The sequence below is a fragment of the Mobula hypostoma genome, chromosome 4, assembly GCF_963921235.1.
Source record: "Mobula hypostoma chromosome 4, sMobHyp1.1, whole genome shotgun sequence".
Classification (NCBI taxonomy): Eukaryota; Metazoa; Chordata; class Chondrichthyes; order Myliobatiformes; family Myliobatidae; genus Mobula; species Mobula hypostoma.
The window spans coordinates 160,220,383-160,247,186 of record NC_086100.1 but is presented as its reverse complement, the minus strand read 5'-3'; the positions used below and the strand labels follow the sequence as shown (position 1 = coordinate 160,247,186).

At 39.7% G+C, this 26,804-nt stretch overlaps 1 protein-coding gene across 1 annotated transcript in view; it reads right to left on the bottom strand.

Annotated features, from left to right (window-relative positions):
- Nucleotides 1-1,016: 1,016 nt before the first annotated feature.
- The window catches only part of LOC134345724 (multimerin-1-like), a 67,246-nt gene continuing 41,458 nt past the window's right edge, over nt 1,017-26,804 (bottom strand). Inside the window, exons 5-8 of the mRNA XM_063046844.1 lie at nt 21,696-21,869; nt 11,753-13,744; nt 6,179-6,325; nt 1,017-2,035 (exon numbers count right to left, since the gene is read on the bottom strand). Coding sequence (XP_062902914.1) covers nt 1,614-2,035; nt 6,179-6,325; nt 11,753-13,744; nt 21,696-21,869 — 2,735 coding nt within the window. The 3' untranslated portion in view covers nt 1,017-1,613. The remainder of the gene's footprint in view (nt 2,036-6,178; nt 6,326-11,752; nt 13,745-21,695; nt 21,870-26,804) is intronic.

The window sequence follows — 26,804 nt, the reverse complement described above, 5'->3', positions numbered from 1 at the left end:
GCCAACTGCCCTGCACAGACTCTGAGCACACGGCCAGGTATTCCATCCGGACCAGCTGCCTTCCGTACATTCACCCTGCTCAGGGTGGCGCAGACATCGGAGGTGGACAGTGAGAGAGGCAGTACACCAGGTGGGAGATCCACTTTGAGGGTGACCTCCCTGTTCTCTTGGTCATAGCGAGCGTGGAAGTAATTAAGCTCATCAGGGAGGGAAGCAGAGCTAGAAGGGGGCACAGTACTAGGTGGTTTGAAGTCTGTAATGACCTGTACGCCATGTCACATGCACCGGGGGGTCCGAGGAGTTGACATGCTCCTCGATTCTCTGTTTATATATGTGTTTAGCCTGAGAGATTCCTCCCCTCAGGTTGGCCCTGACTGAGCTGTAAGCCTCCTGGTCTCCAGACCTAAAGGCTGAATCTCTGGCTTTGAGCAGGAGGCGAACTTCTCTGTTCATCCATTGTTTCTGGATAGCCTACCACATTGATTCAATTGTATCTAGAACATAAATCTATCAAATTATTTGAAATCATACAACTACGAATGCCTTCCATGGAATGATTACATGCTGAAATATTGCAAATATTTTGCAGAAGACTGGTTCTGAAGTTGGCCATGAGTATGTTTTATAACCACTAACAATAGTTTACTCATAGTGCATATTTGGGTTGGCTCTAGCTTTGACATTAATTCAATTAATTTATCAAAATTTCAAGGCCCCTGAGACTTCAGTCCTGAATTCATAAGAACATAACAAAGAGAAACAGGTATAGGCCAATTTGCCCCTTATGCATGCTCTATCACAGCAGATCCTTTTCAATTCCACAACTCCCAGTACAAATGCTTTATTCCTTGGTTCTCTTCATAATAATCTTGCTCCCTCTTATCTTTGGTTTGTCTAATGGACAAAAGAATTACTGAAGCAATGAAAACAACCAACTACTGGCTCTTACCAATGATCCCAAACATACAGGTAGCAGGACAGATGAAGATCTCTCACTTGTTGATCTCAAGTATTTATATGTTTATTACATTTATTCCACCCTCTGGATAAAGTATTATGTTGAAGTGTTTTTGTTTGATAATCCATGCATTTTCCTTCATGATATTTAAACATGAACAGATAAAGCCTATAATTGCAATTTAAATATAATTAATATAGTCACACTTAAAATTAGATACATTTAAGAGTACTTAAAGCAGATAATGACTTCAATCAAATTGAATTTATGGAGGCAAATTCAACCTCAAGTTCATGTAAGTTCTACCGTGTTGAATAAAATTCTCCGTTATGCTGGTTTAAGTAAGTATTATTTCCAATCTGTCAACTGAAGTGTGCAATCATACACAACAGGAAATACAAGTATTATCATGTGTTTCTAAAGTTTGGAGTCACTGTTGTAATACTTCAACAATAGTTTAGTTCTATCAATTTAAATTCAGAACACAAAGCTAAACATGAGCATCTAAAGTTTGCAATAAATTTCATTTCCATTCCGACAAGACGGGTATGTTAAATATATCAGCTGAGTAATTCTGCAGTAACAGATGCATAATATAACCCTGGAGCTTATTTCATTGCTGACCACAAATATATATGTATGTCATTATTTTGTCTTATGTGCGATACAATAGATAGCCACCAAATGTCGTCACAGGTGGAAATTTTTCTGGAATCGAGCCCGATGTCAATCTCAACCAAACACGTTGCCCATAATTAAGTTCCAGTACTGCGTCACCAGTGACAGTCCTGCTGCCGGAAACTCCATTGTCCATACCATCATACTGAAAGGCCAGTTTATCGACTCCATCGACCACCAGGTAACCAGACAAGTGTGAGCTGAATGACTCGATGGTGTATTTAAAGACATACACACCGAGGAAAGGAACTAAAAACTTCCCACTTGCAGGTGCATAAGAAGCACCATAATTGACGTAGAGATGATTAAATCTGATTGGACCAGAGGTATTCATTGCATAGGTGTGTGCTACGAAGAATGTCACCATCGGAGCATATCTGTAAGATCCTTTTGAGAAATCTGCCAAAGAATTTAAAGGAAGATTGACTAAATAATTTTTAAATGCTTCATGCCTCAGTTATACACACAAAATGCCAGCAAAACACAGGAGGTCAAGCAACATCTGTGAAAATAAAGAGTTAACATTCAGGCTGAGACCCTTCATCAAGACTGGAAAGGAAAAGGGAAGACACCAGAATAAAATGGTGGGGAAGGAGGATAAGCTAGAAGATGTCAGGTGAAGCCTGTGGGTGGGAAGGTCAAGGGCTGGAGAAGAAAGAATTTGATAGTAGAGAAGAATGGACTATGGGAGAAAGGGAAGAAGGAGAGTCTCCAGAGGGAGGTGATAGGCGGGTGAGCACAGAGTGGTGAATAGAAGAAGTGGGAATGGGGAGGGGAAAAGAAATAAGAGAAATACTGGGAGGAGAACTTGATGTTCATGCCATCAGGTTGCAATATATGGGGGTAATGAAAAGAAAAAGAGCAGAATGCAGAATATACGGTATCAGCTACAGAGAAAGAGTAGTGCAGAAAAGTATACAGGCCATGATAAGATACAGTGAGTAATCAAGAGGTCATCATCAGTGTATGAGAAATCTATTCAAGAGTCTGATAACAGCAAGATAGAAGCTTTCCTTGAACCTGGTAGCACACTTTCAAGCTTTTGTATCTTTTGCCTGACAGGAAAGGAGAGAATGACTGGGGTGGAAGGGGTCTTTAATTACTTCGGCTGCTTTCTTTCCCAAGGCAGTGGGAAGTGTAAGAAGAGTGGATGGAGAGGAAGCTGGTTTGGATTAGTATGCAGTTTGAAGGATGTCACTGTGGCAGACATTGTGCTTTAGGAAGATTAAGATTGAGTCTATGAGTCTAAAAAAAACTAGAGGCAATCTCTATGCCTTAATGGAGTTAAGAGAGTAATGGAACTTTACAGGGACATTGTTTCCACTGACAGTGGTGTCTTAAACCAGGACTCAGTCTTAAGGTAAAGGCTAGCCTTTTAGAACAGAATCATAGAATCATAAGAAAACAACATGGAAACAAACCTTTTGCCTACTCAGTCTGCACCAACAATCATCAATCTACACTAACCTCCAATTTTTAAATTCTTCCCACATTTGGAGGAGCAGAGGGATCTGGGGGTACATGTCCACAGATCCCTGAAAGTTGCCTCACAGGTGGATAGGGTAGTTAAGAAAGCTTATGGTGTGTCAGCTTTCATAAGTTGAGGGATAGAGTTTAAGAGTTGCGGGGTAATGATGCAGCTCTATAAAACTCTGGTTAGGCCACACTTGGAGTATTGTGTCCAGTTCTGGTCACCTCACTATAGAAAGGATGTGGAAGCATTGGAAAGGGTACAGAGGAGATTTACCAGAATGCTGCCTGGTTTATAAAGTATGCATTATGATCAGAGATTAAGGGAGCTAGGGCTTTACTCTTTGGAGAGAAGGAGGATGAGAGGAGACATGATCGAAGTGTACAAAAATATTAAGAGGAATAGGTAGAGTGGACAGCCAGTGCCTCTTCCCCAGGGCACCACTGCTCAGTACAAGAGGACATGGCTTTAAGGTAAGGGGTGGGAAGTTCAAGGGGGATATTAGAGGAAGGTTTTTTTCACTCAGAGAGTGGTTGGTGTGTGGAATGCACTGCCTGAGTCAGTGGTGGAGGCAGATACACTAGTGAAGTTTAAGAGACTACTAGACAGGTATATGGAGGAATTTAAGGTGGGGGGTTATATGGGAGGTAGGATTTAAGGGTCGGCACAACATTGTGGGCCAAAGGGCCTGTACTGTGCTGCACTATTCTATATCCTATATGTTCTATGTTCTATTTTTGTCACTTCTCCCATAAGACATAGGAGCAGAATTAGGTCATTTGGCCCATCAGGTCTGCTCTGCCATTCAATCATAGTTGATTCTTTTTTTCCCTCCTCAACCTTATTCCTCAGCCTTTTCCCTGTAACCTTTGATGCCATGTCCAATCAAGAACATTTCAATCTCTGCCTTAAGTACACCAATGACCTGACCTCTGCAACTGCCTGTGGTAACAAATTCCACAAATTCCACCCTCTGGATAAAGAAATCTCTCTGCATCTCTGTTTTAAATGGATGCCCCCTATCCTGAGGCTCTGCCCTCTTGTCCTAGATTCCTCCACCATGGGAAACATCCTCTCCACATCTACTCTGTTTAGGCCTTCTAACATTTGAAAGGTTTCAATGAGATCCCCCCTAATCCTTCTGCATTCCAGCGAGTACAGACACAGAACCATCAAACATTCCTCGTATGATAACCCTTTCATTTCCTGGAATCATTCTTGTGAACCTTCTCTGAACCCTCTTCAATGCCAGCACATCTTTTCATAGATTAGGAGCCCAAAATTGTTCACAATACTCAAGGTGAAGCCTCACAAGTGCCTTATAAAGCCTTAACATCACCCTTCTCTTGTATTCAATACCTCTGGAAATGAATGCTGACATGGCATTTGCTTTCTTCACCACTGACTCAACCTGCAAGTTAACCTTTAGGTTGTTCTGCAGAAGGACTCCCAAGTCCCTTTGCATCTCAGATTTTTGGACTTGCTCCTCATTTAGAAAATTACCATACATTTTCCAACATCTTATTTCATTTGCCACTTTTTTGCCCATTCTCCTAATCTGTCTAAATCCTTCTGCAGCCTACCTGTTTCCTGAACACTACCTGCCCCTCCACCAATCTTCGTATCATCCGCAAACTTGGCAACAAAGCCATTTATACAATCTAAATCATTGATATAGAGCATGAAAAGAAGCGGTTCTAACACTGGCCCCCGCAGAACACCACTGCTCACTGACAGCCAACCAGAAGAAGAACCTTTTATTCCCACTCACTGCCTGTTACCAATCAGCTAATGCTCTAACCATGCCAGTAACCTTCCTGTAATACCATGGCTGTTAACTTGGTAAGTAGCCTCATGTGTGGCACCTTGTCAAAGGCTTTATGTAAGTCCAAATATATAACATCCACTTCATCCCCTTTATCTATCCTAATTGTAATCTCCTCAAAGAATTCCAACAGGTTCGTCAGGCAAATTTTTCCCTTAAGAAAACGATGTTGACTTTGTCCTATCTTGCCGGTGTCACAAAGTACTCATGACACCCTTTACAATTGACACCAACATCTTCCCAACCAATGAGGTCAGGCTAACTGGTCTATAATTTCCTTTCCGCTGTCTTCCTCCTTTTTTAATGAGTGGAGTGACTTTTGCAATTTTCCCATCCTCTGGCACCATACCAGAGTCCAATGATTTTTGAAAGATCATTGCTAATGCCTCCATTATCTCTATCGTTATCTCTTTCAGAACCCTATGGTGCAGTTCATCTGTTCTGGGTGACTTATGTACCCTTAGGTCTTTCAACTTTTTGAGCACCTTCTCTGTTGTAGAGAGAAGGTCCCCCCTTAGGGAAATCAAAGTATGAATGCAGGAAATTGGACTGAGGTAAATCATTGACCATGTTCTTAGTGAATGGAGAACACATCTCTGATCAGGTACATTAGTTACAAGTTCATGATTATTATTTTTATCTATAAACATTGTTCATTGCAAAATATTTCAGGTTGTGTTTTCATATACGGCCACATACGGTGGCAATGCAGTTGAAAATATTTTTGATCTTAAAATGAAGAAGATGGTGAAAGATAATCTGAATATGAATATAAATGTCATAAAATGAGAAAAAAGAACATAATCAACAACATCAGTGTTACCAATTGAGCACTTGGAACATAGTCAAGTTTTTGATTAATTTGCTTTAGAGTATAAATGAAATGCTGAGTAAATAGCATGCCACAAAGGCTTGCTAAAATTTTGTATCCACTTTACTAACCAAATCAAATCTCATCCAGTTTAATTAATAGGTTTGATATGCTAGAGGATTTGACTGTGCTGGGGTGTCTTTGTTATGGGGTAGCTGCCTGCTGTCCCGTTTAAAGCCACACACTTGAGATCTTACTAATAGGTGCTGGATTATTCCATTGATAAAACAGCCCAAGTGTTAAAATGAAAAGAAACTCAATTTTAGCTCAATCAATTGGAAAATTCCTCAAGTGAAAACAGTCCCCCACTCCATTCTGCAGGATCTGTCAACATTGCTGAGAGGATGAAATAAATGGAAAATCAAACAAACCCACCTGTCTTCAAGGCATTTTCATCCAGTAGTTTAATGTCACAGCTGGGACCACTAAATGGAGGGCGACAGGCACACACGAAGCCTTTTCTTTGATTAATACACGTCCCTCCATTCTGGCATGGGGCACTGTTGCAGCTTATAGACTCCACTAAAATATAGACAGCAAAGGCCATTAGAATGTTAAGATTTAACAATACAGAGACATTTAAAAAATATTCAGCCTCCTCCATTCTTGTCAGTCTTTGCTGTCAGGATGATCCTTGTTCTCCGAGGCTGCCATTAGCTTTACGACGTCTGAAAGTTATATCCCAATAATGTAAAATAACTTGCATTTTTACAAAATAAAAATCAACAAAATAAAAAGAAGAAGCAGTCAGAGATACCTAGTTGCTGTGGTATTGTCGGAAGTGTGACAACTGGATCAGCTAATCAGGTTCATTTAGATTTCATTTCCTTTGATTATTGATCTGAAGCCTTGACTCTGTTTCTCTCTGCCCAAATACTGACTGACCTGTTGTGCATTTAGCACTTTCATCTTCACACCTAATTTCGAACTCTTGGTTAATGCGGACAGATGGGGTTTGCTCTCCTGCCGAAAGTTTGTGCTCTCACTCAAGCTGATACTCCCACTGCCATTTACAAACTCATTGCTCCCTCCTCTGGCAATAAAAAAATCACCCTTCTTCTGAAAACACTGCCATGCTCAAAGCAAAGATGACAACAATTTATCTCCCCTGATAATGACACCAACGGAGACAAGGCAACACAGCAGATCTGTCCCTACTCCCAGGGGAATAATCCCATTACTCCCCTTCCCCCTCTCTTTACTTCCCAGAATTTCTACAAATTCTCTCTCACATGCCCCTCCACTCTGCGGTGATTCATTTGCTATTAATCCATACTAAAGGTTAATTTACAGTAGCCAATTAACTCCACATTATACCTTTGGGATCTGGAGCAGTCACACGCAGTCACAGGAAAAACCTACGAACCTCACAATGACAGGACCTGAGGTTAGGATTGAGTCCAAATCCCTGGAGCTGTAAGGTTGCAACAATAACAGCTCACCAGCTTTTTTCCTTAACAAGTGGAAGTGTAGTTTCAAGAATAAACAGTACAGAAGATGTTGATGTAAGGTACTTGCAACCATGCATTAACGTTAACTTTAATATATGACTGCTAATGGTATGAAAGTAATTACTTGCAATAGTGTCTCAACCCTCCTCCCCATAGATTGGCAGACACAATCAATGATCAGAAATTATGGATCCTTATGGAAAAATGAAGCCTTTGTGATTCTGCTCGATAGTTCAGTACAAGTGCAGATATGATCAATACTGAATGCATTGTAATGAGACAGTTTATATCACTGCTCCCTTTCACATGGAGCTGCAGATGACAGAATCTGCTATCACGCTTCTAATAAAAGCTGACAAGCCTTTAATATCACACAGCACAGGTCAGCTGCACAATCCAGGGGTCCTCTGGTAACTCTCATGCGAAGGATCGGTGTGCTAACATCTGGCTTCAAAGCAAGGTCAGTCCCTTACAAACTTCACACGACAACATTGTAATTCTAGCTTCAAATAAGACAGTGGCAGAGATTTGAAGGCATATGTATGACAGGCAATCTGTACCGCAGGGAGAGCTGAGATCAGGTAACAGCCACCCCAGCATACCACTCTTCCAATTCCCTTTCTCCTCCAAATTCCTCAAAGAAAAATCTTTTGCAACAGAGCTGTCAGGGAGAGAGATCAAATAAAAAAGCATGGAGATAGATTCACATCTTTGTCGCCTGTCTGGATGCTAATGAAGCAGCTAACCGACCTTCTATGGAGCCCCTGCTTAAAGGTCCATTGATTTTCTGCTTGATAATGAGAATGTGAGCAAACTGTTCTTAGTATTTCGATTGACAGATATCACGAATGGCAAAATAGTGTGGAAAATGACATCAATACACACATGCATACCATCCAATAAATAAAATGAAACTAAACTACATTTTCCATGATTTCAATTCGTCTTCAGCTATCTATGATCCAAATTCTAGACTTTTGTCATCAAATTTCTTTACCACTTTCTGTTCCTTCCAGATGATGCTTAGAGCCTAATTTAAAAGAAAAATACTTTGGAATATTGGAAATCTGCATTAAAACAGAAATTGATATAGGTCAACAGATCAGGCAGTACCTAGAGAGAGAGAGAGAGAGAGAGAGAGTCTGAGAGAGACAAAGAGAGAGAGGGGGAGAGAGACAAAGGGATAGAGAGAGAGAGAGAGAGAGAGAGAGAGAGTCTGAGAGAGACAAAGAGAGAGCAAAGGGAGAGAAAGAAAGAGAGAAAGAGAAAAAGAGAGAGAGAGAGAGAGAGAGAGAGCATTTCAGGCCAATGACCTTTCATTAGAGGTGCCAAACTCTATTGATTGAACAAGTCTAGTGCAATGTCTCTTTCTTTGTCATATTGTCAAAATTTACTTGATTATGTTCTTCACCGTGTTGTGTTAAAGATGATTTATAAATGTAATTTGGAAATGTTGCAATGTTGGAAAGTTAGCCGTCCTTCATTGGATAAAACACTAATAATTTATTGATATTCATATCCTTAACAGCCAGAAAGAGCGGAACTTTCACACTGAACATTCACAGATACACACTGCTCTGTTCAATGTCAGATGCTGAAACTGCAGCCCACCTACTTCCAATGTAAGATGTTGAATGAGACTCTTTTTCCTAAAGTCATCATGATCACAAATCAGGACTTTCTAATACCCTGGCTAGTGTCTTTCTATTCATTCTATTAAAGCATTTCGTCACAGAGAGAACTTCAAACACCATCAGTTTGTTGGCAGCAAATACAATTTTCAGCCGTATATTATTCTAAAAGAAATAGCAAGCTGTTTACTACTAATGTTGTTCACACTACAAATGGATGGCTCTGTGTGAAGTCAAGAATATTGTGAAGATTGAATTTCCCCCCACTATCAATGGATAAGAGAGACCTCTTTTTCAGACAGAAGCTTCTATTGGGCAAACTGTTTTGCACACAGAAAGGGAAGGTGGCAAGTAATTGCTCAATTGCGCAATGTCAGTCTCAACACTGCTCGATGGATCCTTGTGTACCTCGGGAACACAAGATCCACACAATTCATTACACCACGGTAACACCATAGTTCAATCATAGCTTGTGTTCATCATTCAGTTTATTTAGAACCTAGCAAAACTAGTGTGGTAGCACTGAAGTATATTTTTATCATTATTATCTCAAATTATAGTCCATAAACTACATTATTAACAAAATCAAAATTACATAGATTTTGAGGTGGGATTTGAATTTGGGCCTTTGGGTTCTTCATACAATCCTCTGGATTTCTAGACTGGTATCTAAACAACACCACTGATACCCAGAGACGACGTAAGGATTTATATGAGGATGTTGCCTGGGCTGAAGAATTCTACTTTTTGAACACTGGGCTTACTTTTCTGGAGCAGATGAAACTGTTAACTAACTCTGTCAAGGCTGTCAGAAGCCTAGATTATGTGAATAGGAAGACAATTCAGAAACAGCTTCTTCTCTTCCAACATCAGATTTCTGAATAGTCCATGAACCCACAAACACAACCTCATCATTCCTTTTTTTGCACTACTTACTTATTTTGTAATTCATAGTAATTCAATATCTGGATTCTACTGCCGCTGCAAAACAACAAATTTCATGTCATTTAAGTCAGTGACCATAAGCATGATTCTGATTCTAATTCTGATTTTAGGAGAGAAGTCTAAACCTAGGGGAGATTACTATCAAGGCCAATAGCTGAACAGGATGAATAAACAATCAAGGGTCTGGAATTCACAGTCTGGAAGGATGATAGAGGAAAATATCTTTTGATTTAACAAGTACCTCGATAAGCAATTGATACACGTTAACTTACAAAGCACAGAACCAAATGATTGGGGATGGGATTGTACCAAATAATTCAACTTTAGCTGATGTCAACCATAACGCACTGAAAGTTTTCTTTTGGACTGCTGGCTTTTATGATTCATTGGCAATGGTGGTGGCTTCTGATTGAAAATTAAACTGAGTGTTTCAGGTGAATGCTAAAGATTGCATGGCCTTATTCAATGAAGACCAGGATGTTCTGACCTAATATTTAACCCATAACCAAAGTCAATGAAGCAGATGAAATAGCTGTTTATATTACTGTTCTTTGTGAGCCTCTCTGCATAAATTTCGGCTGCCGTATTTCTTTACGTTGCAGCAGTGATAGTGATTTAGTGGTTGTAGAGGATTTGGGAATGAAAGGCAAAATGCAAGTTCTTTCTTTCAAGAGAAATAATTTGTGACTTACATCCACTGTACAAGTTGACCCAATATAGTACTTGTTTTATTATTATTCTCTTCCTTCCTATAAATTATATTAGGCCTCACAATCTAAAGTTATTTGTTCATTTAATCATAGTGAAAAAGTAACCTTCAATTAACTTTGGTGAACTCTAGCAAGGGACTACTAACACTACAAAATCTCTTCTATTCACCTTTCTTGTCGACATTTCTCTATGGTACCATTTATGTCTACCTCAATAGTCTCCAGCACTGCAATGCTCTGAGACGTCTGTGTTCTTCTAATTCTGGTCTCTTACACCTTTATTTTCATTGGTCCATCATGCACTATAAACTAAATTAGAAATTACAAAGGAACAGTTGGATAGACCGGAGTTCTTTTCATTAGAAAAGAGGAAGTGAGTTGAGCTTTAATTGGCTACCTTATTATTAGGCAAGGATGCAGAGAAGATTCACCAAAATGTCACCAGGGATGGAATGGTTGAGTTCAAAGGAGAGACAGGGTATGCTGGGTTTGCTTCCTTTGGAGCAAAAGGCATGGGGAGAGAGGGGAGCCTGGTTAAAGCATACAAAATTATGAGATGTAAAGCTGGGTAAGATAGTAAGAAACATATCCCAAAGCAGAGATCTCTAAAACTGGAATACTGATAATCAGGTAATTGATAATTGGATTATGTATGATGTCACTGTGAAAAACTTCACTGTAGGAGGTTCAGAAGGACCTAAGGGAGATTTTTTTACACCGAAGGGGTGGTAGGAATCAGGAGCACTCTACATGAGGGGCTGGTGGCAACAGGGACTCCCACAATATTGAAGGAGTATATAGCCAAACAATATCAGTAAGGCATTGAAGGCTCCAGATCAAGTGCTGGCAAATGGGATTTACATAGTCAGTATGGATGTGGTTGGTCAAGGCACCTGTTTCTATGCTGTATGGCTCTATAGCTCTTAAATGGGGCTGTAACATTTTAAGGGACAGATAGAGTAAGCAGGAAGAAATTATTTCTCTCTGCCAAAGCGCTGACTGTGGCATTGATTTACAGCAATTGGGAGAAAGGAGAAAAAACATTTTTTTCACCCAGAGTATTGTAGAGGCCGGAAAATGCAATAAAGGCAGAAGTCCTTATCACGTTTAAACAGTAGATTCACATGCAGTAGAAGAACTTACAGGACTATGGACTATAGGCAGGGTTATAACAGACACAATGGTGTCCAACTTCGTAAATGGTGGAATTACCTGGATCAGAGACCTTGTCGGTATATCTTTGGCTTCTTCCAGAATTGGCTGTGAAGTTGTTTTTTCTGACACCTTTTGTCCTCTTGTACAATTGTTTAACTTGTTTCTGAATCCTTGTAATGTTCCTGACAAGATCATAAATGGCCCTGTCCAGGAACACAGTGATATTGGTGAAGAAGAGCTCAGCTGTGGTCCAACTGGTGATGTGTACAAACTCTCTGAGCTCCTGCTGAAGGACTGAGACGTTTGGCTTTGCTGCTGGCATGGTAACCTGAGGGATGCTGTTGTTTGCTTGTGTGAGCAGCAGCGATATGTTCTGGCAGAGCCCCCGGGTTTGGTCTGATTCCTCCTTCATACGGTAGACCGTCTTGTTCAGATTAGTCCACTTGGCCTGCAGCCCCAGCACTATGCGACTCAACTCTTGATACTTTGGAGGCGCAGGCTGGATCTTAGCTTCTTGCATTATTTTGGGCTTGGTCTTTGGTAACAATTTGGACTTCTCCAGCACAGAGCTCAGCTGAGATTCAGGGGCCAGAGTACGAGATCGGTAATTTTTAGTGTCCGGAGAGGAGGAAAGAATGGCTTCCTCGAGACGGTGAATCCTTTGTTGGAAATCTTCAATGCTGATTGCTGTTTTATTTAACAACTGAGATATATTTGTTAAGACTGGAGGCATAATTCTCTCTGATTCTTCTATACCCTGAAGGACACCTATCATTTCCAATGCATTCTGGTGTCTTGCAACATCAGCTACAAGAATATTAAAGGACTCATTCAACTGATCAAATTGTGGAAACTGGTTTAACTCATTACTCTGCTTTATGGTGCTCTCATCAACCAGCTCTAAAATATATCTCCACAGGTCAGTGACATTATTTTTCAAGATATAGTAATCATCTCTCATTGAATCCATGGCATCATTAATGGCAGTCATTGTATCATTTAAACCATCCTCAATTTCAAGGCGGCATTCAGCCAGAACTCCCTTTAATGATTCTTTGCCAGTTTGGCTCTGGTTTTTGATCAACTGTGCTCCCACTCTGCTTTTGACAAACATACTGAGGCTCGCCACTTCAGAACTGAGTTTGTTCAAACGTTCAGTGAGATCCTGTCTTTGCACATGCCTAGAGTCAGGTCTGATGGTCTCAAGGGGTGGCCCTTGGTTTTCAATCAATTGTTGGAGGATTTCAACGTCATATGATAGATTGCTAATCTTCTCATCCATTGACACAAAAAGGTCCTCTAATCCGGTAAAGGTATCAAAGAATGTTTTGTTTAAGTTGTGCACTTCATTCTCCACTTGGTGCAACCTGGAGCCCAGGGTACTTTGGCACTCTTCAACCATTCCTTGGCAAGTTCTGATTTCCATTTCCTTCTTGCTACTTGCTGATGTTAAGTTTAAGAGCTGTAGTTCATGGGCATTCACGTCACTGTTCAATTGAAATATAAAGCGGCTATTCTTTTTCACATTCTTCATGATGTTGAACAAATACCTTTGTAGCATTTCATCTCCCTGGGTACCTTCTTGCTCAGGGACATTTTGGAGTATCTGGCTGGATTGATGCAGCTCCTGGGTTTCCATTGCTAGTGAAAAGGTTTGGTTTATTTTTTCTGAGAGGGTATCAGTGCTGTCATATTCCTCTTCCAATTGCCTTAGAAGAGATTTGTGCTTTTCAGTTAGCTCCTGTGATGCATTGTTGCAAGCTCGTGACACATCAGCTCTGAGCACTTTTATTTGCTCCTGAATTTCATGGAGTTCTGAGGGGGATGTCAGATTTTGCTCCACTTTTATGAAGTGGACGTTCCCAGACAGTGACAGAATGCTCTCATTTAACTGCCTGACCATGTCTTTAGTGCTTTGAAGTTCATTATTTATACCGGAGATGGTTTCGTACATCTGAGCTACCATCTCCTGCATATTCCCCTGAAATGATCGAATTTGTTGCGTTACCAGCTCTTTCACCAGCTCCTGAATCCCTCTTGATTTGGTCCCTGAAACAAAATAATGTAGGCAAATTAAATAAGTAATCCTCCTTTATTAAATTGCTTGCATGTCAATCATGTGTCTATTGGCTAGAAAACAAATAAATTAGTTATATTGTAATTTTTTCTAAAGAGAAGAAGAGTCTATAACAAGGGGGCAGAGGGTGAAGGTGAAAGAGGAGAAGTTTAAAGAAGCCCTGACGGGCAACTTTTTCACACAGAAGGTAATAGGTTTGTGGAACGAGCTGCCAGGTGACGTGGGAGAGGCAGGTATAATTACGATATTTAAAAGTCATTTAGACAGGAACATGACAGGAAGGGTCCAGAAGGATATGGACTAAATGCAGGCAAATGTGATTTTTGTAGATAGGCATCTTGGACAGCATAGATGAGTAGGGATAAAAAGCTGTTTCACTCCAAGACTCTATTTCTTTATATTCTCCTATTGATACAACACAGAGTTTCTGAGGAGAAATCCTATTTTGTGAAAATTTGGCAGAGATACCCTTCTGTTGTGTTCCTCTAAAATTATCATGCAGCCTAATGTTTTGTATTCCCTGTCAAAACACATAGAACTTAGAATAGTACAGCATAGGAACAAACCTTTTGCCAACAGTGTCTATGCCAACCATGATGCCAAATTACATCAAATCTCTTCTGCCTATACATGACCCATAATCCACCATTCCCTGTATATTCTTAAATGCCACTATTGTCATTGCCCACTTTAAAGTCATGCCCTCTTCAGATTCAAATAGACTGGAATGAACATTGTTCTTGTTTGCAGATAGAGAGGATATTACTGTCTTGAGGTTTTGGATTTCACTGGTCACTCTTCTGAGCATCCTAGACCAAAGACAGCCCACTGGGTCTCCTATCCTTTCTCCCAAATGGTTCCATCTGCCCATCATCCCTCCTTTACCTGGTCCCACTTAACTTTTTCCTTACTTGTAAGATTGCACTAATTACCCTGCTTTGTTGCCTCCACTTACCAACTCCCAGCTGCTGTCACTCTCTCAAACTATCCTGATCCCAATATAAGCCAATACGGGCAAAATTCCAGACAATGCACAGAGTTTGCCATGTAACCAATCAGTGATGAGACCTCCCTCCCTTTGTCAAAATTGATTTTCCGTGATGATGACCAACCAATTGATTGATAAGTATATAAAAGCCTAGCATTCAGAGGACATGCCACAAGGGAACAGTGCATTGATGATTTCTCCTTGTATGGAGACAAAACATTTATAAATGTATTGCCAAGATCGGAAAATGACTCAACCCAATTTCTTGACCCCAAATAGCTCCACCTGCCCACCATCCCTTCCTAACCTGGTTCTGACTTTTGCTTGCCTCACCCCTCCTCTTCACTTCTTTATTCTGGCTGTCTCCCCTTTACATTCTCAGATGCAAGATCTAGACCCAAAACGTCAACTATACCTTTGCCTCCATAGAAGTTGCCTGAGCTGCTGTTCCTGCAACAGTTGTTTCTATTGCTACAATTCCAGCCCCTTGTACCACCAGAAAAAAATTCTATTTCACAAAGCATATGGTGACTAAACTTAAAATACACTGAATGAAATTCTCTGGGTATTGTGAGATGATAAAAGATTATATACAAAATATAATACGTGATTTTCTTTATAACCTCGTTATGTGGTTCATACTGATCTGATACAGCTATTAATCTTTCAGTCACACACCCTCACATGCCTCTTGTGTTTCCTCAAAGGCAGGCATAAATATGTGCCAGGGTGAGGAAATCTAAAGTCAACCAACAGTTTGATTACATATTGTGAACATATTACATATTTCACATAAATATGTTAAATATTATATATTTATGTTAAATTTGTAATATATTTAACATAATACGATACTGAAGAAAAATAGAAAAATAATGAACATGCTACATTTCCTCAAATCGTTGCGGAAGTGGTTGAGGCAGGTACAATAGACACTTGACAGCTAAGGTTTTAAAGGATGTGGGTCTAACATGGGCAAATGAGACTAGTTTAAATGGGCATCATGGGCAGTTGTGCATTGTTTTGTTTAATTCATGGCACAATCACAGAATTTGATGAAACGTTTGATGAGAAGAGTTTAAACGTCTGTGACAATGTAAACAGGTTAAAATGAAAGTGAACGGAGATTTTAGCTTGGAACAGGCCATTCACACTAACATTTTGCCATGTTTATTAAAAATTCTATGACTCTATGCCATGAATTAAACAAAATAGCTATTAGCTACATTTGCATTCCAGTGTCTGCCATCTCTTGTGTCACCGAAAAGCTTCTCTCTGTTCCCCAGTGCATTGCCTTCAAATGTAACTTCCCTCACTCAATCTTATGCCTCCAACCTCCCCTCTGCCCTCAGTAGCCTGTAATTCCAAGCTCAAATCTCTGTTCGCTTTCATCTTAACCTGCCTACATTGTCACAGACACTTAAGCTCTTCCACTCAAATGTTTTTCACATCAGTTTACATGAAGAAACTCTGTCAAAGAGACTGAATAAGTTTGATGTTTATAATTCCAACAGAGATCAAGAGCGGAGTAAGAATATGTCAGTTTTGCAAAGAAAATTGGGGCAAAGTCTCCACAGCACATCACTTAAATCAGATATGATACTACAAGTCTCATTCTGGAAATTCCTTATCAATGAAAATCTTAACAATTTTTAGTTTCAAAGCCTTTCAGAAGCATTGCTGTCTTCGAGCCCTAGGTCACAAGAATGCCAGACTGTGAAACGAGGCAATTTAGTTTGTATGCTGTGGACTCAATTGCACTGGGACCAGACTGAGCCCAATACATAATTTAACAAATGACCTTTGACCTCTAGTTGCTGTGGACCTGTGTCAATTTCCATTGATTGCATAGGAACCTGCGAGTCTGTGGTGACGAGCAGTGTGCATTCGCAGTGTGAGCTGGCTGATCTAAGGGCACAATGCCTTAAGAAAAGAGAATGATTTCACAGCAGCAGTGTACATCAATACTGCAGCTCAGTGTAAAATTTATGACCTATTTGTCTGCTGTCAGTGTAAGCATGTCACCAAAAAGGGCATTCTTCTTGAAAGAAGAAGACAACCTCACCAGCTCTTCTGGGAAGGTTCTTAGCTTTACATGAATGAAGGGCGTGAGCGTGGCTTTAAATCTAACAGCAAGTGTCCATCCTCAGAGTGATAGGAATGAACTGATGTATCCATAACAAATGGTCATACCCAGCTTTTAAAAAATTAAGATTGGCTAATTAATTTATTATTGTCACGTTTTGTGGTACAATGCAAAACTTGTCTTGCACACAATTCATTACAGCAGTGCATTTATAGATGAAAGGAATAAAGATTAGTTTTATTTGTCACATGCACATTAAAATATTGAAACGTACAGTAAAATATGTTGTTTACATCAACAACCAATACATTCTGATGATTGTACTGGGCAACCGATAAGTGTTGCCATGCTTCTGGCACCATCATAGTATGCCCACAACTCACTAACCCTAACTCTAACCATACTTCAACCAACAGGCTCTAGAACCAGAGGGGATAACTTCACTCAACTTCACTCAACTTCACTCACCCCATCACAGAACAGTTCCCACAATCTATGGACTCACCTTCAATGACTCTTTGTCTCATATTCTCAATATTTATCACTTATTTATTACTATTATTATCATCATTTATTTTTTTCATTTTGTAATTGCACAATTTGTTGTCTTTCGCACATTAGTTGAATATCCACACTGTTGGGAAAGGTCTTTCATTGATTCTATTGTGTTTCTTGTATTTACAGTGGATCCTCACAAGAAATTGAATCTCAGGATTGTATACAGCAACATATAGAAACTTTGATAATAAGTTTACTTTGAACTGTGGACTTCTTGGGAATGTGGGAGGAAACTGGAGTAGCCGAACGAAACCCATGTGATCATATGGGGAACATGCAACCTCTTAGACCAGTGACAGGAATTGAACCCTGATCAGTAATCACTGGCAGTGTAAGGCATTGCGCTAACTGCTGTGCTGACACGCTGCTATTGAGGTAGTATAAGCTACAAACAGAATGCAGAATAAAGTTACAGAGAAGGTGCAATGTAGGTGGACGCTACAGTGCAAGATCGATTGTAAGGTCATGACAACGACCTTGCCAGCAATTCTAGGGTATTAAAATCAAATCAATGAGAAAGGGTGGAGGAAAGTGGCAATTAGGGATGTTTTTCTCCTCTTACAATTATCTTTCATAAAAGGAGGGAGGAGAAGCAATGCATATGCTCCTGATCATATCAACTGTGCTGTAGTTGAGAAGGAGTTGAAAACTTCCATCTTCCTTTCAGTTGTCTTATAAAAGCAGGAAAAAGCTAGTGTTATAAGCTTTCAGGCTTTTGTATCTTCTGCCAGATGGGAGGGGGGAGAAGAGGGAATGTTTGGAATAGGTGGGTTCTTCATTCATACTGCTGCTTTACTGAGGCAGTGAGAAGTGTAGACAGACTCCATGGAGGGGGAGGCTGGTTTCCTTGATATACATAACTCTTTTCAGTTTCTTGCACTCTTGAGCAGAGCAGTTGCCAATGAGGAGAACACGAAGGAGAATTTGCACTGCCTCTTGAATAGTTATTGTAAGAGGAGAAAAAATATCCCTAATTTCCACCATCCCCCACCCTTTCTCATTAATTTGATTTTAATATCAATGAAAAACTTGTCCTGCACACAATTCATTACAGCAGTGCTTTTATAGATGAAAGGTATAAAGATTAGTTTCATTTGTCACATGCATATTAAAATATTGAAACATAGAGTAAAATGTGTTGTTTGCATCAACAGCCAATACATTCTGAAGATTGTACTGGGCAGCCCACAAGTGTTGAAATAAGATGAAGAAAGGAAAGGTAGCAGGTCCTGATGAATTAGTAATAGAACAAATTATTGCCCTTCAAGATTATGGAATTGAAAAACTTACTGGTTTAATCAATGACATTTATGAGACTGCAATAATACCAGAAGAGATGAAAAAATCAGTATTTATCACTCTTCCTAAGAAAGCTGGAGCAATAGAATGTGAATTACATAGGACCATAAGTTTAATGAGTTATATCACCAAGATACTTCTAAGAATTTTGATGACAAGAGCTAAAAGTAAGATACAAGCTGAAATAGGCAAAGAACAATGTGGTTTTGTGAAAGATAACGGTCCAATAAATGCGATATTGATGTTAAGGATACTATCAGAGCGAGCTATTCAAGTGCAAAAAGATTTGGTTGTTTGTTTTATCGACTACACAAAAGCATTTGATAAAGTGAAACACAATAAGTTATTCAAAATATTACAGGAAACTCTAGATCTAGATTCAAAAGACCTCCACTTAATCAGAAGTCTATACTGGGAACAAACTGCCGCTGTAAGAATAGATGGAGAAGTGAGTCAGTTTACGAAAATCAAGAGAGGCATTAGACAAAGGTGTGTTTCCTCCCCTGATCTGTTTAATGTGTACAGTGAAACAATATTATCAAAAATAAGAGACATCACGGGTATCAAAGTTGGCAGTGAAAACATCAATAATTTTAGATATGCAGATGACACTGTGTTAATTGCAAGTACGGAGGAAGAACTACAAAACTTAATTGATATAGTTGTTGAAGAAAGTGCAAAAATGGGTCTGTCTATCAATTGCAAAAAGACAGAATGTATGGTGATATCCAAAAAGAAGGAGAATTCTATCTGCAGGCTGAGAATAAACAGGGAAGACATAAAACATGTACAAAACTTTTGCTACTTAGGAAGCTGGGTGACATCAGATGGCAGGTGCGACTTAGACATCAAAAGAAGAATAAGGATGGCAAAAGATACCTTTACAAGAATGAAGAGTATACTAACCAGCACTAAACTAGGCATGACAACCTGCCTCAGAGCACTGAAATGTTACGTTTATCCAGTTATGTTATATGGCTCAGAATGTTGGACAATATCTAGTAACATGAGGAAACGAATTGAAGCAGCAGAGATGTGGTTTTTGAGGAGGATGCAAAGAATATCATGGACGAAATGAATATCTAATGAGGATGTCATGAACAGAGCAAACACAAAAAGAGAAATAATGTATGAGATCATGAAAAGGCAACGTAACTTCATTGGACATGTGATTAGGAAAGAGGAGTTAGAATGCACGGTAATTCTGGGAAAGATTGAAGGGAAGAAAGCAAGAGGAAGGCAAAGGCAGATGATGATGGGGACAGCAGCCAGAGAACTGGAAATGAATACCAATGAATTGATCCACTTGACCTGAAACAGGAGTGTGTGGGCCATGGCAGTCAAAGCTCAAACTGGGCACAGCACCCGATGATGATCATTGTTAGCAGGGCCAGCATCCCTCGTTGCCTTTGAGATTGTAGTGCTGAACCACCTATTTGAACCACTGAACCCCTCATGTTGAAGATACTTCCACAATGCTGATGGGCAGAGAGCTTCAGAACCTAGACCCAGCAATGACATTGGACTTGCAATAGATCTCTAAATGAAGATTGTATATAACTTGGAGGCGACTCAGTAGTTTGTGGTGATCACATATACCAGGAGCCCTTGTCTTTCTTGATAGTAGAAGATGTAGTCTTGGAAGTGGCCAAAGTGAGGATTTGCAGTGCACTTGTAGATAATATATTGTGTGTGATTGGTGTATGGAATGAACGTTTAGGAAGATGAATGAGCTACCAATTGCATTAGCTGCTTTGTCCTGGGTAGTGTTAAGCTTCTGGAGTATTGTTGGAAGTGCACCCTTCAAACAATTACCTAAAGCTAGTTGGGAACAAATTCCTTCAACTTCATTGTCCTTTTCTTGATAGATATGCTACAAAACAGCTGGGAAAGCATTCCGGCCATGGATTTGCTCACCCCACTTTTGGCTTTACTCCCTCCTTGGTTTGATCAGGAGTGGATTCACTTTTAGTCCCGGATTGGAGAGATGATGTTCATGGATCTCCATAACATCATTTCTCTTGCTTTTACAGCCCATAGGACACCACCTCGATTGAAGGAGATCAATAAGACAACCAACATGCAAACACATGGGAGGGCTGGAACAAAATTCTGTAAGTACTTTTCCCCAAATCAAAACCCCCTCACCCTTCAAATTACAAGTGCATTTCATTCTGACAGTGTGCAATGAAGTATTCCATGGAATTAATCTAACCTAATCTAATTAGACAGACACCCACTGGTCAATCACAGTTGTTTAGAAAGGCAACACGACATCAGTGCAATTGTTCCATAATCAAATTCATTGATGCTTTCTCTGAAGCATATTTCCTACCTATAACATAGAACAAGACTATTCAGCCAACTGAATCTATGTCATCTCTCAGAACATCCCCAAAAATCCCATTCCACCATTTGTAACCTATTCTCTCTCACATACCAAACAACACCACCACCCACACACCCCTCAATTCCGCCACACTAGGAATGATTACAGTGGCCAACCAATCTGACCAAGATCACAGCTTTACAAAGTTGGAGGAAACCAGAACGCCTGGAGGAAACCCACGCAGTCACAGGTAGAATTTGCAACCTGCGCACGGATAGCCCTGGAGGTCAGGATTGAACCCATGTCACTGGAGCTGTGAGACACCATGAAGAAGTAAGTCACATTTCCAAGGACAATACAGCTTGGACACTTGAGAATGGGTGTTAGAGTATGACATTGCTTTCATGCAACCCATTAATAATATAGGCCAAATAGCCTATATAAACTGAATTGGGTAACTCAAAAGTATTTGCAATCCATACACCCACATCTTCAAGCCAGACTGCTCAAACCCAACTGCACTGAGTCATGGGATATTAGATTTCTTTACAAAGGTCGGAAAGAAATCTGCTTTTTATTCATTTACTTTCAGAATCAGTGATAAGAAAAGTGAGTCATTGCCTAATTTAGAATGTACAAGCCTATTGCAAATATTTGCCGTACCTTTTGAAGTTGACTGAAGATCTTTCTCGTTATCTTCATTTATCTTGCCCTCCAGGGAATACAGCAGACTCCTCACATCATTCACATTGGCAGAAATGTTTACAACCTTCTTTTGCAGAAGACCCAGTTTAATTTCCTGATTATACAGCTTGTCATTGAATTTTGTTGCTAATGCTTTGAAACATCAAAACAAACCATTAAAGTTATGATTCAATCCAAACACATAAAGTTTATTTGTATTTTAACAAAGAGTCAGAGGATGACTACCCTCTGTGAGTGACTCCTAGGTTTACTAATATACACCTTGCTGAAACGTTAGTGCTCCTTTCCCAGTATTATATGAGATGCTGCCGCACCTGCAGCGCGATATTTGCATTTTGAAATCACTATGCAAGTAAAACACACACATATTATTCCTAAAGCAGCAAATGCATTTGAGTTAAATGTCAAGATACTGAAAGGAGGAATAATTTCTGACATACTATGAATGAGAACTTTGCTGCCAATCACAATTACATTACTAAGGACACAAGACATGGAAGCAGCTGGTCAACTGTCTAATTCAGTGACATTCTCCCAGGACCCTGGTCTAATGAATTGTAAGGCTCTCCTTTATCATATGATTTAAATCTGTATATTGATTTTTTTAACTATGCCACTTATCAAGATATATTACCAACATTCTCCTAACTATTATTTTAAACTAGGAATGGGCTGCAATAGGTAAGTGAAGAAAATTATCTCAGAAGTGTACAGGAACTGCAGAAGTGTGGATTCTAAAAGTAATATAAAGAGAAAAGTCTCAATTTATTTACTTTTTTGTTTGGGAGAGTCATAGAATCACACAACATGGAAACAGATCCTTTAGCCCAACACATCCATGCCAAATAATTGTTCACCCAAGCCATTTGCCCATGTTTGACCCAATCCTACTAAACCTTCCTTCTCTATATATTGATCAAAATGTCCTTTAAATGCCATATTGTGCCTGCCTCGACTACTTTCTCTGTCAGCTAATTCCATATACACACCACCCTCTGCAAGAAGTTGCCCCTCAGGTGCCCTTTAAATTTTTCTCCTCTCACCTTAAACCTATTCCCTCTAGCTTTTGGTTCCTTACATTTTGGTTTGGCTTCAAAGATGGAATTGGTGAAGTTTTAAGTTGTTTTAGTCGCTCACGCATCTAGGTTTTCTTACATTGCCTTTAAGGGGTCACAGCAGTTCTGGGCAGTTTGGAATATATCCCATAATATTTTCTACACTAAAATTGAAGTATTGGTATTTTTTATATGTAAAAGTCAGAAGTCGAAATTCAGCTTACTTGCATATGGATAAGTACATGTATGCATTGGTGCAGTAAAAATCATCACAGGCGTAGAGCATTATATAAACAACTTTCCCAAGAAGAACGTAAACACAATTTTTACGAGAAAGAACATACTTTGAACAAAAGAAAAACAAAGTCATATTAGGCTAGGGACATAGTTAAGTACAGTTAGTATCCCTGCCTCCACACCACCTTACTAATTATGTCCATAACGTGCTGCCTGAGATAATCTGCTCAGCATTACAGAAATTGTAGCAAAGCTACTGTGGTGCACTTAATGTTTTGTGTTTGCACATCAGATGGATTTTTCTGCAATGTTGGCTCTGCTTCTTTTTTTCCCTTTCACAATGTTAACTTTTTTTTTGTCTTTCTATTCTTTCTCATTCTATAACTTACAGCTTTGTGGTCACTGTGCTGTTTATTTTACCACATTCTGACCTGATTGGTTAAAGAGGAATTTAACTAGCTTACAATACTGAGAAATTGTGAACAATGATTTGCCATACAAGAAACATAATAGCTAAAAGTTTCAAAGTTGTAAATCCTAGCCCAGTTATCATACCAGTTCTTTCCAATGAAAGAGCAGAGAACTGAGGCTGTGGTGGTGAATCATGACTGTAATTGAGGATGAATAGCAGTGATCATAAACTCAAGTAACCTAATTAGGAGAACAGGTCAGGATTACACCGGGCTATAATTTTAGATCCATCCAACATTTTCTTTGATTGCCTTAAGAGCAGTATATTGCTTCTGTTATAAATACAGAGGCATATTGGGATATTTTGAGATTCTAACTAGAATTGATAAGGGTGATCAAATGGATTTTGACTTTTGGGAGGGCTTTAATCAGGTGTTTCAAACTAAATTAGGGACCTTGGGATTGTGCGGTGATATATAGGTGTGAGCTGCAGATTGGATAATTGATAGAAAATGAGTAAAATGATGATTTATGAGTTAAGAAGCTATGAATAGTTGAGTATTCAGGGGTTCCAACTAAATCAATGAATTGGATGAGGGGATTAAATGCAATATATCCAAGTTTGGGGGAAGATACTAAGCTTGGTTGTGGTGTAGTCTATGAGGAGAATAGTTTAAAATATCTTCATTCAAAAGATCTGGACTTCACAGGCTGTCCATTTCTAGTTGTCTTTAATGGTGATGATGAGCTGCCTTCTTGAAGTGCTGCAGTCCTTGAATTATGTCTTGTCAATGTTGTCAGCAATGGTGAAGAAAGGATGACATATTTCAAATCAGGATAGTTTGTTATTTGGTCACAGGATTTTTCAAATTAATAAAATCAAGTGATAATGGGTTAGTACAGGAAATCATGCTAAGGTTATAGATGATTTTGATGTCACTGAGTGGCAGACTAGGCACAAGGCAATGAGCAGCCTAATCCTGCTCATGGTTCTTATTTCCTTGTGGATTCATGTCCAGTGATCTGGAAATGCAAATCATGTAAAGCAGATTGGAAATTTCAGTTTAGCTTAATTAACTAAATCCGGAATTGTTTCCATGAAACAAATAGATTATCATAAAAAAAAGACACATCTTGTTCACCAACATCCTTTAGGAAGGAAATAAGCCTTTCTGACCTATATGTGACTCCAATTCGACAAGATGAAAATGTGAGATAATAGGAGCCAGGACTCCAAACTGCCTTGTCAAGCCTCTTGGCTCAAAGGCAGCCAGGGATGGGAAACAATAAATGACCTAAGCAGAAGAATCCTGTGTCGAATTAATAAAAGATCAAATGGGAAAAAGAAAAAAACTGATACTCAATTCCACCAAACACAGACTTACAAAATCAAATACATCTCTTTCTGTATCCCTAGATATATATTCTTTGGATAAAAGAAGTACAAGGGTTAACCTTATTAAGAAATATAACATCCTGAAGGGTAGTAATCCTTCCTGGGTAGTCTACAATCCAATATCATGGTCACTGAATGCTCCAGTTTTGGTAAAGTGCTCCCCTCTGCCCCTTGTCTCTCTCTGTCTGATTGACCCAGTTTATCCTGCACCCATCCCTGCCTCCACATCACCCTGCTTCATTTTCCATCTCTCAACTCCCCCACCCACCCCATCTGCCTATCACCCCTATAATCTGCCCACTGGGTTCCTTCTCTCTATTGCTCTTTCCTGCACACCTCAGCACCCTTATTTGACCCTGTGCTCCAACTTCCTTTCCTATCAGATTCTGCACCTATCTGCAACCCTCTGGTGCCTCCGTCTACCTCCTCCCCAGCCTCTGGCATTATTTCCACTCTTCCATCTACCTGTCATCCCGCCAGACTTATCACCTCCCAGCTCTTCTTCCACCTCTTCACTCAACCTATTTGTACTGGCAGTCTCCTTCAGTCCAGATAAAGGACCATTTCCTTCCTCAGACAATGCCTGACCCACTGACCTCCTCCAGTCCTTTATTTGCTGCTCCAGATTCCAGTATCTGTGCCTCCAGATCCTAAGGGGGCATGAATGGATAGATGTCAAACTAGGGAACATTGTGATAAGATCTGGGGACAATTCATTCAAAGCTTAGGTTCATTTGGACACTCTCCTGCAGACGGTGTTGACTCTATAATTCTTGACTGTGGAAGATTGTGGGAGGCTGGCTCATTATGAGATTTTAAAGTTGAAGTAGATACATTTTTGAATGAGGAAGGAATTTAATGCCACAGGAAACCAACACAATGGGGAGAGGAGGCCTGTGACAGATCAGCCATGAACATGGGACAGGTTTGAGTGGTCCACTGGCCCATTCCTGCCCCTGATCTTATGTTCCGATATACTATTCTGTAATTATTCCACTGGGAACTTTACTGTGGTTCCTGATGTGGGGAGGATTTCTCCAGTTTTTACAAGAATTCTCAGTTCTTGTGTCCAAAGACAGGGCACAGTTTTTGGCATGTTGCATTGCTTGAATGATACTGAAGGTCTGACCTTCAAGACGTAGTTATATATTTCCCCAATGTGTGTTTTGCTCTGTCACTGTAAATGACTTTTTCCCAGTTTGTTTTGTGTTGACATTCCTCAACCCTGTGATTGGATGTTTACTATTTGTTTTACATCTTGTCTTTAAGGTACTAATTTCATTTATGGGTTGCAGAAAACCGCTTTCCAAACCAGATGTGAGTGTGTCACCTGCATAGGTTTTATTTGTTTTAATCAGTTTTTTATGAACTAGTTTTGACACCATGTTAAACCAATTCCCCTGCCTTACAAGATACCTGAGCTTTATTGCACAGTTTGGATTATTAGTGATGCCTCTTTCCCACACTACTATACTGAGCCAAACTCATGTATCTCAGGGGATTCGATAGTGATCCTTCAATCACATTCTTGGATGAGAAAGGATTAGCCTGTACTGAATTCTATTCCTGACTCCCTACAAAAGAATAATAGACCAGTCAGTCCTTCAAACTTGGTCTGCAATTCAATACCTCAAGACCGATCTGAATCAGAATACAAAGGAGCCACAGGGACTCAATGGGTATGGCATCATCTATGGTGGAAAATGGGCAGTTGATGTTTCAGTTGGAGACTCTTCATCAGGGTTGGCCTGTAAGTCAGTTCGCTTTACCTACCTTGCTTCTATACGTCATCATCTACCTACCGTCAAAAGTATCTGTTTTGAAACCTTAAATTGAACCCCACAACCCTTCCACTTTGGAGCAAGAAATTCAGATTGTCACCATCATTGGAGGAAAGTACCTGACTCAAATTTTAATGTGAGACTGTCCTGATCTTAACTTTCCTATAAGAAGAAATAGCATTTTTCA